General features: G+C 35.2%; 1 protein-coding gene across 8 annotated transcripts in view; it reads right to left on the bottom strand.

Moving 5' to 3' along the window:
• Nucleotides 1-498: 498 nt before the first annotated feature.
• Nucleotides 499-11,353, bottom strand: part of LOC100067994 (UDP-glucuronosyltransferase 2C1) — a 30,634-nt gene continuing 19,779 nt past the window's right edge. For 5 of the 8 annotated variants that reach the window (XM_023638022.2, XM_070262373.1, XM_070262372.1 and 2 more), the window contains 3 exons: nt 8,948-9,035; nt 7,362-7,581; nt 499-2,965 (listed from right to left, as the gene is read on the bottom strand). In XM_023638022.2, coding sequence (XP_023493790.1) covers nt 2,686-2,965; nt 7,362-7,581; nt 8,948-9,035 — 588 coding nt within the window. In that variant the 3' untranslated portion in view covers nt 499-2,685. Of the gene's footprint in view, nt 2,966-3,551; nt 3,835-7,361; nt 7,582-8,947; nt 9,036-11,353 lie in introns of those variants that run through there. The other 3 variants (XM_070262375.1, XM_070262376.1, XM_070262377.1) reach the window with 1 other exon arrangement.

Here is an 11,353-nt window from a genome sequence, read left to right as displayed (position 1 = left end):
AAATGACAATTGCTTTAAGAGTGAACGATAGGTGCCTTCATTTCATGATGTCATATGGCTTAAGTGAAATCATATATGAGGTGATTTCATCTGACTTGATGAAAGGACCATCTCTGGGGGAAATGATTGACAGAACCTGACAGTGAGAGATTAGGATTTCAGCTTCTTTGGCTGGGTTTACAGCCAGAATCCAGTACACTGACAGAACTGGAGTGGGATATAAAAGCCAAGAACTGTGGGAGGAAATGGAAATGAGAAGCTTTGTAGTGATTCAGTGTGCTTTGCAGAACTTACGTTCTCCGTTCCATAGGCAGCAGACTCTTCTCAGTCCTAGCTGTATAACACTTTAAAATATCGTGGATACCATTCCATTAATTTAGGGACTATGGTAGATCTGGGTCTGCAGGTGAGTTATTGTTTTTGGTAAAATATGTAAAACTTAACAGAAACAAATACTCCCTTCATTGTAAAAGGTAAGCAAATTCAAAAATCAAAACATACAGCAATATGAATCACTTTTATTTATAACATATACAACATAACTTTTTGTTCATCTATATATGCATGGGAATATGTACAACATATTTGCAGCTACCTATTAGATTTTCAATTAAGGTATGATCCAGAAGAAAAATGAGCAGAGTTTGACAACATAGTCACATATGAATTGTAAATAGTTTAAAAATAAATTATTTTAAAATATGCTCTTTTAACTGACTAAGAAAACCAGAAATAATTAAACTCTTGAAAAATGTGTTCTTACTAAAACTTCAACTGGAAAAAGTGCAGTAAGTTACAAAGGCTTAGCCTCTGCAAATTGAAAATTATTACCAGAATGTTATTATATTTGATATAATGGTCTATAGATGAATTAAATAGATAAGTATTTGTTTCTAAGAAATGCATTTATCTCTACAAGATAGAATATATTCATCTATTTGTCTGGGTAGTTCTTTTGAACAAACTCAGAAATCGCTAATAAACTTTCAAATCTTGAGTTTACTTTAACTACCTATGTTACATAATCTTATAATAATAAAAAAGTGAAAGGATATCTTGACTTTGACATCAAATGATCAAAGATTAAGCTATGATTTAAAGGCCATGATAGGAAAGAGCATCATCTTATTACTGGAATAAATAATTCAGCAGCACCATAAATTATTGCTCTGATTACATTAATGAGATCTTAAACCAAGCAGCATTAGTGTTTACATTTTTTAAACTCTACACTTTAAATCATTATAATTATCCAATTATCTCAAAATCTCATAAAATTTGGAATATATATTTTTTCTCCTATGTTTCTTTAAAGTTAACTTCCCACCTAAGAATTAATTAGTTTGCTTCCTCTTATTTCTGTCACTATTGTGTCCTCTTATTTGTGTCAAAAAGCAGATATCCCCCTAGTGATCTGTATTACTCTAGCACAGAGACATGAGTTTAGGTCTCTTAAGCTTAGGTTATAAATGTCAAACTTTGTGCTAAATCATTTACTAAACTTGCTTAATAGACAAAGTTTTCACAGTTAGATTGAATAATTCTTTGACCTTAAGGACAAAGAATTGTCAAATATGTTGGAAGAGAAAGCCTTAATTCTATTAAAATTCAACTTACTTCCTAAAGTTGACTGCAGATTTCTAGCCAATGCTAGGTAACAAGAAGCCTAAGTACTTGTGCCTGGTATAGTTGTCACGGTACAGCTTATGAGAGGACAAGGTGAAGTGATGGAGGGAAGGAATAAGAAGAAATGGGCAAACTGATTGAGTTTCTGGTTAGATGGAGAAATCACCCCCATAGCAAGTAACATTTCTGAGAAAAGCGTTTTCTCCCCAAAATATCTGCAGTGTAGCAAAGTACTTTGGCCTTTGCTTTCCAAATATGGTTAAGTACAATTAGTATAGGAAAGAATTTTTTAAAATTTTTAAATTACTTAAGAGGGTAGGTATTAAATTGCAGTCATTTGCTTTGCTCTACCATACCACCAATCATACTAACTTGTCAGAATCAACTAGTTCTCTGAAGGCACACAGTGTTACAATACAAATCAAGTACTATTATTATTAATTTCCAAATCAAGTAGATCTGCACATCAAAGACAAAAATAGCATTTTGTATTCCAAGGAGAACAAAGTCAGATGGGTTATATGAAAGGAAATTGATGGTATAAATGTGCATCATAGAAGAGTAGAAACCCTGACAGTCTCCTGATATTTCTAAGTGGAAGCAAAGCTCTGGCTACAGCGTGCTCTATGCTACTTCTTTTCTGGTTGCTTTAGACAATATGCTGTAATTATAAGATAGAGGAACCAAAATGATATCAATTCTTTAGAAAATGTTCAACATGATTGATATTGAATATAGAATTAATCACTATGTTCCCAAGGCCTCAATTTTCATCTCAATTTGTTGAAATGAAACAAATGTATAAAGTAAAGGACTAGGATTTGAATAGTAGTAACTTCCATGTACTTATAGGTTTATCTTCACTTTTGAAAGGCTAAATTACTTAAAATCTTCATTCTAAATCAAGTTGTCAACTCCTTGGAAGAGTCTTTAATCTCTGACTTAATAAGCTAAGAAATGGAGAAGAGCTTGGGAGAGTAGGAGAGGAATCTGTTCAAATAAGCAGCTCAATTAATTTGGATGAGCCCTATCACGGTTTCCAGCCAAACTCAAAGAAAACTACTCTCTCTTTTTCTTCTTTCCTGGCTTACCAAACTTCCAGCAACAAAACAGGAAACATTTTGTGACCAGAAACATAATAGTTGCCACACAGGCTAGCAGGAACCCAATCACATCCAAAGAATGGTACTGGTACCAGGTGAGACTGTAGGAGGCTGGCCGCAGGTGTTTGGCTCCTTTGTGGCGCATGACAAACTCAATCCAGAAGACTGCTCGATCCAGGGGTTTCATAGGCTGATCGTGGTGAATTCTTGATAACCTCATAGCATTCTCTTTATAGCTAAACATTGGATACATAGTCAGCAACTTGAAAAATTCATGAAGAACGTGATATACTTAAATTATGTTATGTTATTAAAAGTTACTAGGTAATTATATAAGAAACATGTCATAGATGATATCACCAAGAGGCCAGAATGCATATGACAGCTTATTTCCTCATGAGAAATTTCTAGATATGGTGGCCTATCAATTGGAATTATTCAATATTTCGTAGTCTAAGTAACAATTGGAGGTGGGAAGAAAATAATTTCTCACTGGAAACCCCATTTAGAATGTTCAGAAATAAAAATGTAGACTATGTCAGTTAAGAATACAGAATTTTGATCTAATTTGCTTTGTGTGGTTTTAGGAACAAGACAGTGACAGGAAGTAGCAGTGAGAGGCAGATCTATGATAAAAAGACCCCACCCCACCCCCTCTCCCAGGTTTGTTCTGGAGTGTTAGTGGTAGCGAAAATCTAGTCTTCAGCAGTAGCAGGTAATGATTTCCTTCTATGATCTTCCTGGCTTTGACATTTCAGACCAAACCAAAAAGCTTAATGTGACCATATGGGCAAATGTAGGGCCAAAGAGTGAGTAGAGACTGGGATCTTGGTTTCAAGTTACAGAGAGATGCAAGTGCCAGTGGTGGGAAGGGACAATGGCAACAGTGAGACAAAACGCTAACCTTTCTAACTTCAAGCAAAGAACAAAAGACCAGCCCAGAGTTTTGGTTTAAGGTATGGATGGCTGACCTAGAAAAAGGATTTCCTTGAATTTGTGAAGGAATTGAAGGAAGGAGGTAATTCTTCTCCACCGAAGCGCAATCATCATTTGAGGAGAAGAGAGAACATTAAATTGTAGAAGATAGTGGAACATGTAGAAACCTCTGAGGAAGAGAATGAAGAGTCAGAAAACTTATACAAAGCCCTGTTGCCTTTTGTTTTTAAAACAACAGGCAGGCTTTTCTTAATATGCAAGAATTTAAGGAATACCTACCTTGGATATATCTCAGGAAAAAAAAGAGAAAGCAACCTAATCTCCAAGATGGGAAAGCAAAATATTTGTTAGAGAGCAAATTAAGAAAACCAAAACCGCTCAGGAATAGAAAGACTGAGGTAAAACACGAATGACATCATTAAATCCATATAAATACCACTCTGTGGTTAAACTATACTGGAAATTGTTGTCATAGACAAGATGTATATGTTATAAGCCTTAACAATGAAGTAATGATAACATATCAAGCAAAAATTAAGATGTGAGGTTTACGGGGCTGGCCCCGTGGCGGAGTGGTTAAGTTCGCGCGCTCCGCTGCAGGCGGCCCAGTGTTTCGTTGGTTCGAATCCTGGGCGCGGACATGGCACTGCTCATCAGACCACGCTGAGGCAGCGTCCCACATGCCACAACTAGAAGAACCCACAAAGAAGAATACACAACTATGTACCGGGGGGCTTTGGGGAGAAAAAGGAAAAAATAAAATCTTTAAAAAAAAAAAAAAGATGTGAGGTTTACGAGACAGAGTGAGAGGTTGAGAAGTGACTTTAAAGCGAGAAATCATTCTATATTGACCAAAATTGTGAGCATTGTAAAAATAATTATTCTAATCTCTAATGTCAGTTTTGTTTATGGATTCATCTGTAATTTTTAGCATGTGATTTATTTATTAAAGAATATTTATCCAAAGCCTGGCCATTCTTTTAATTTGACTATAGTTTCTTTCATTCCCGGAATGTATTCACTTGATTTATTTTAAATTAAATAGCATAATTAATGTAATCATTGTTGAGAATTTATGTTTATTTATTTACTATCACAGTTATGTTTATTTTGAAATGAAATAGTGTTACCAAGTAACATCAAAATGGAAAGGGTTTTTCCAGCTTTACTGAGATATAACTGAAATATAACATGTAAGTTTAAGGTGTACAAATGTGTACCTTCATACACTTATACATTGCAATATGATTGTTACTGTAGCAGCAGCTAATACCTCATCACATCATATAATTACCATGCTTTGTTTTTCTCTTATGGTGAGACCATTTAGGATCTACTCACTTAGCAACTTGCAAGTATGTAATACAGTAGTATTAACTATAATCACTATGCTTTACAAAGATCCCTAGAATTTATTCATCCTATATATGTATGTTTTGACCAGTGTATCTCCACTCCCTGAACCCCTATGCCCTGGTAACCACCAGAATCTACTCTCTGTTTCCGTGAGTTTGACTTTTTAGATTATAAATATAAGTGCTACCATAAAGTATTTGTCTTCTCTGTCTGGCTTTTCACTTAGCATAATGCCTTTAAGGTCATCCATGTTGTCAACAATGGCAGGATTTCCTTCTTTCCTATGGTTGAATAATATTCCATTGTATACATACAACGCATCTTCTTTATCCATTCATCCAGTGACAGACACTTAGGTTGTACCCATATCTTGGCCATTGTGAATAATGCTGCAGTGAACGTGGGAGTGCAGATATCTCTTCCATATCCTGTTTTCATTTATTTTGGATGTATACCCAGAGTGGGATTGCTGAATCATACTGTAATTCTATTTTTAATAGTTTGCAGAAACTCCTCACTGTTGTTGTATCAATTTACATTTCCAGCAAAAGTAGTATGTATTTCCTTTTCTCCACATGCTCACTAGCATTTCTAATACCTTATCTTTTCATGACAGCCATTCTAACAGGTGTGAGGTGATTATCTCATTGTGATTTTGACTACATTTCCTGATAATTAGTGATGCTGAGCCCCTTTTCATGTACCTGTTGGCCATTTGTATGTCTTCTTTGGAAAAATGTCTAATCAGTACTCTGTTCATTTTTTAAATCTACTTGTTTTTTTCTGCGTGTTTGTTTTCCTATTGAGTTATGTGAGTTCTCTATATGTTTTGGATATTAACTCCTCATCAGATATATAATTTGCAGATATTTTCGCCTATTCGGTAGGTTGCCTTTCATTTTGGTGATCATTTCTTTTGCTGTAGAGAAGCCTTTAAGTTTGACGTAGTCTCGTTTGTTGATTTTTGCTATTGTTCTTTGTACAGTTGCTGTTGCATCCAAAAAATCATTGTCAAGACTCATATAAAGGGGCTTTTCCCCTATGTTTTCTTCTAGGAGTTTTATGGTTTCAGGTCTTACATTTAAGTCTTTAACACATTTCTAATTAATTTTTGTGAGTGGTGTAAGACAGGGGTATAGTTTCATTCTCCTGCATGTGATATCCAGTTTTCCCAGCACCATTTATTAAAGAGACTATTCTTTTGCCATTGATATTCTTGACTATCTTGTCAAAATGAGTAGACCTTGTATGCAAGGGTTTATTTCTGGGCCCTGAATTCTGTACTTCGGACTACGTGTCTTTGTTTGGCAGAACCATTACATTTTTTTATTACTGTAATTTTGTAGTATTGTTTGAAATCAGGAAGTATGATGCCTCCAGCTTTGTTCTTCCTCAGGATTGCTTTGGATATTTGGGGACTTTGGGGCTCCATATGAATTTAGGAATTTTCTTTTTCTATTTCTGTGCTCCAAAAGGCTTGAGAAGCTTGTTACTAAACTAGATCTTCCTTTCCTGTTGAGGAACTCTTTCTAGCTGAGAAGTTCCCTCCTGGCATGAGCAATGCTGGCTTGGGGATGGGATGATGTAGGAAAAGGAAGCTATCCTCTTTCTCTTCTTGGGCAATTGTTCTCAGTTTTCTTTTGTTTCACTGTGTTGCTAAAAGTTCTTGTGTGGACTCAAGAGCTCTCCCAGAGCTGATTTTGTTCATGGATAGCTACCTATTATTTATCTTTGTTGCAGCTGGGACTTCTATGTCACCATTTTGACCTTTCAGTTTTACTTTATTTCTTTTCTCTTGTTTTAAATTAAAATATAGCAATATAGCATATTTTTTTTGTTAAAAATTAGCATAATCCAATTTTCATACAATTGTTTCTATCAGATTCTTTATCCTTTATAAATTAGCTTAATGAAATATCTGAAGTAATACTTTGCTATTGGTAATTGTTTATAACTGCACGTGGACAGTTAAGTGATTTTTAAATTTTGTTTCTTTGAATTTTTGTTACATTTCCTAAATTCATTGTAACAATAATATCAACCATTTGTGAGAAATAAACCATAAATATTATTAATAAAGGTAAAGATTTGTACGTCTTTAAAGATAGCTTATTTTGCTTTCATAAATTCAGTGTTTCTTTGAGCTTGTAATCTATTACCCATTAACTATAGGTGAATCAACATGCCACCAAAGAATTTGAGACCTATAAGACAATTGTATTTGATATTAATTATGTGCTGGTGATTATTTAAAAGCAACCAATTTAAAATTGAGTAAAACAATTCATTTCATTTTAAAATACTAGATGCTTCTCAGTAAAGAATGTATTCTATACTCACGAAGGGTTGTTGATAACTGCCTTCAAAGAGTTAAGCAGATTGGAACTGGTCGTTGAATGCAAGTCTACTTCAACAGCTGCCCCTTTGGCCTTTAGACGAGCAATATTACCAAACTGATCACTAAATATGGGAATTCCCACCATAGGGACCCCATGGTAAATAGCTTCATAGATTCCATTGGTTCCACAGTGAGTGATAAAAGCTCTGGTTTTGGGATGACCTAAGAGGAAAAAAAAATCATTATTTTAAGTTGTGAGAGTTTCAGAAACAGAAAATCATGATATCTGTACAAAACATTAATTCAACTAGGCAACATCATCTATACAATTCTGTGCTACGAGGCCCTATATAAATTCCTATAAACTCTACAGAAAGCAGCAATTAGTTATCCCAGCAATTAATTCATTCCATAAACCTCTGAAAAGGTTTCTGTGAAGTTTAAATGATGGAGAATAGTTGTCACATGGACAAGTTATTGGGATAAGGAATATATTAATAAAAATGAATGGGAGGATTCAAAAATGAAACTCATGTTTGGATGGGGAAGAGGAGGTGGGATGTACAGCATTTCAATGGGAAAGTGTCAGAATAGCAGTCTAGGAAGATAGACAATGGTAAGTCATGAAGTAGTCTGTTTAATAAAATGAGATTTTGTACTTGACTTTATAGTAATATGGAGCCATTTATAATATTATAAATGATGAATAGAATTACAAGATTTTTATTTTAAAATAGTTATAGTGGGAAAGAGAAAAGAGAGGTGAGAGAAAATGGACACGGAGACTCTGGAGATGCTGCAATATTCTATGCCATAGTTAATGAGAGCCTGAACTAAAGGTATGTTGACTCCAATTCTGAGGATGGAGAGATTATCTCATAAATGGGAGAATTATAAATTCCATATTAACGTTACAGCCTGACAAAAATTATCTTCTTGACCAAACTCTAGTCAGGCTCTTCTGAACTTTCTTCTCAACTAGTACCTGATTTTTGAGCTTCTGTGTGTCGTCTCTGCATTGTCTAATTTTAGCAAGAGTCCTGCTGAGTCAGTTGAGCTAGACTCTCCCAGCCTCAATATCTGATCACCGTTTATATCAGATTAGTTTCCTAATCCATCAGCAGCCCCCAGGTGATGTCTGATCACTCTGACCTACCTTCAGCAAGACTCTGGTTAGGTCAGTTTAGCCAGGGTCTCCCCATGCCACTGAGGTTTCCCCAGAGTAATTTTCCATCCAGTGACTCCCTCACCCCCTGCCCCTTCTGCTACTCTGCTCCTTGTCTATAAAATCTCTGCTTTTCCTTTCTATATTCAGAGTTGAGTCTAATCGCTCTGCCTCACTGCAAAAGTCCATTGCCATAGGACCTGTACTTATAACGATGGTCTTCAATAAAGTGTGCTTTACCGTCTTTAGCAAGTGTCATGAATAATTGTTTTTTTAAGACACCTTAGAAAAAATATGAAGAAGACATGAAGAGGTTTTTCTGCTTGTTTTGAATACAAATTTGTTGGATATATTTGTTATTGTGTTGTCATTCAGATTATCCCTCACTCAACTTTGTTTAGGCTTGCTTCTCTTTGATCTTACCGAGAAGATCGTTCTGTGGAATCCAGTCGTATAGCCGTGTGTTGGGTCCTAATGTATCCGGTTTCTTTCCTGTGTATCTCCACAGAACCTGTTACGATAAGTGCCTTTATTAGATTTTCAGAATCACATAATTCAGTTACTTAGAATTAATCTAGTTCAATGCCTCCATGTAACAGATGAGAAATTTGAGGCTCTAAGGTTTGAGTAACGGGTGTTTTGAAACCATTGAGACATCAACTATGTTTTCAAAGGCTTGCAATAATCATAATAGATAGGCCAGAATCAACAAGAAAGGTCTCATTTAGTAGACAAAGAAAAAAAAACTCTGTATCTGAAATATTTACATCTGGGTGTTCCTAGGACATCGTAGTAAAGGGAACTTTTAAATGGAGGTTTTTGAAGCAAAGGGGAGGGATGTTACTTACATTGACTTTAAGAATTTGTTAGTGTTTTGAACACTTTTCACTTATTGGGAAGTAACATAGAAGCAAGCATTGCATTTTTTTTGTACTATAGTAAACTATAGATAATGATATTTATCATTTTAATCTATTGTTTACAATTCGGTGGCATTAAGTATATCCACAATGTGTGTAACCATCACCACCTTCTACACTTCAGAAGTTTTCATCATCCCAAACACAAACACTGCACCCTTAAACAATAACTCCCTGTTCCCCCACTCCCCAGTCCCTGGTAACCTCGATTTTACTTTCTGTCTCTAAGAACTTAGCTACTCCAGGTAACTCATATAAGCTAGTATATCTCTTGTTCTGACTAGCTTGTTTCACGTAGCATTTTGTCCTCAAGGTTCATTCATGTTGTAATATACAATAATTTCCTTCCTTTTTAAGACAATAATATTCCATTGTGTGTACATACCGCATTTTCTTTATCCATTCATTTGGTTATTGTGAATGATGTTGCTATGACTATTGTGACAAAAATCTGTTCAAGTTCATGCTTTCAATTATTTTGAATATATAGCTAAGATTGGAGTTATTGGGTCGTTAGGTAGTTCTATGTTTAACTTTTTGAGAAACTGCAAAACTGTTTTCCACAGTGACTGTATCATTTTGCAGTCCTACTAGCAATGCACAAGAGTTCTAATTTCTCCAAATCCTACTCACACTTGCTATTTTCCCTTTTTTTTTTTTAAAGACTGGCACCTGGGCTAACAACTGTTGCCAATCTTTTTTTTTTTTTTTTTCTTTTTCTGCTTTATTTCCCAAACCCCCCTGGTACATAGTTGTATATCTTAGTTGCAGGTCCTTCTAGTTGTGGGATGTGGGACGCAGCCTCAATGTGGCCTGACGAGCGGTGCCATGTCCGCACCCAGGATCCAAACCCCGGGCCGCTGCAGCGGAGCACGCGAACTTAACCACTCGGCCACGGAGCCGGCCCCCTATTTTCCATTTTTTGATAATAATCATCCTAATGAGTGTGGAGTGGTATCTCATCATGCTTTTGATTTGTACTTCCCTTATGATTAATGATGTTGAGTATCTTTTTATGTACTTATTGGCCATTTGTATATCTCATTTGGAGAATTGTCTGTTCAAGTCCATTCCCATTTTTGAAGTGGAGTTTTGTTATTGTTGAGTTATAGGGTTCTCCATGTATTGTGAAAATTAATCCATTATCAGATATATGATTTTCAAATATTTTTCTCAATCTGTAGACATTGTGTTTTGCCATCTTAGTAGTATCATTTGATACACAAAAGTTCTTAATTTGTTTAAGTCCAGCTTATCTAATTTTCTTTTGTTGCCTGTGCTTTTGGTGTCATTATCTATGAAATCATAGCCAAATCCAATGTGAGAAAGATTTTCTCCAATGCTTTCTTTGGAAAGTTTCATAGTTTTACCTCTACAGTTTGGGTCTTTGGCTCATTTTTAGTTAATTTTTGTAAGTAGTGTAAAGTGAAGGTCCAACTTTATTCTTCTGCATGTGACTATCAAGATTTTACCAGCATTATTTGTTGCGGAGACTGTCCTTTCTCACTGAATGGTCTTAAACCTTTGTTGAAAATCAATTGACCTTAGATGTAAGGCTTTATTTCTGACTCTTCTTTTCCATTGGTTTATATTTCTGTTCTTCTGACAGTACTATACTGTATAATTTACTGTAGTTTTATAGGATATTTCAAAGTTGGAAAATGTGAGTCCTCTAACTTTATTCTTTTTCAAAATTGTTTTGTCTATCTGTGGCTCCTGCAGTTCCATATGAGGTTGAGGATTGGATTTTCCATTGCTACGGAAAAGGGCTGTAGGCATTTTGATAGGCATTGTGTTGAGTCTGTAGATTTCTTTGGATAGTGTTCACATCTTATCCATGTTAAATCTTCCTTTCCATGTACATGGCATGACTTTTCCCTTATTTAGGTCTTCTTTAACTTGTTGCAGT

Source organism: Equus caballus, chromosome 3 (assembly GCF_041296265.1).
Source record: "Equus caballus isolate H_3958 breed thoroughbred chromosome 3, TB-T2T, whole genome shotgun sequence".
NCBI lineage: Eukaryota > Metazoa > Chordata > Mammalia > Perissodactyla > Equidae > Equus > Equus caballus.
This window is presented reverse-complemented; position numbering and strand designations above follow the sequence as displayed.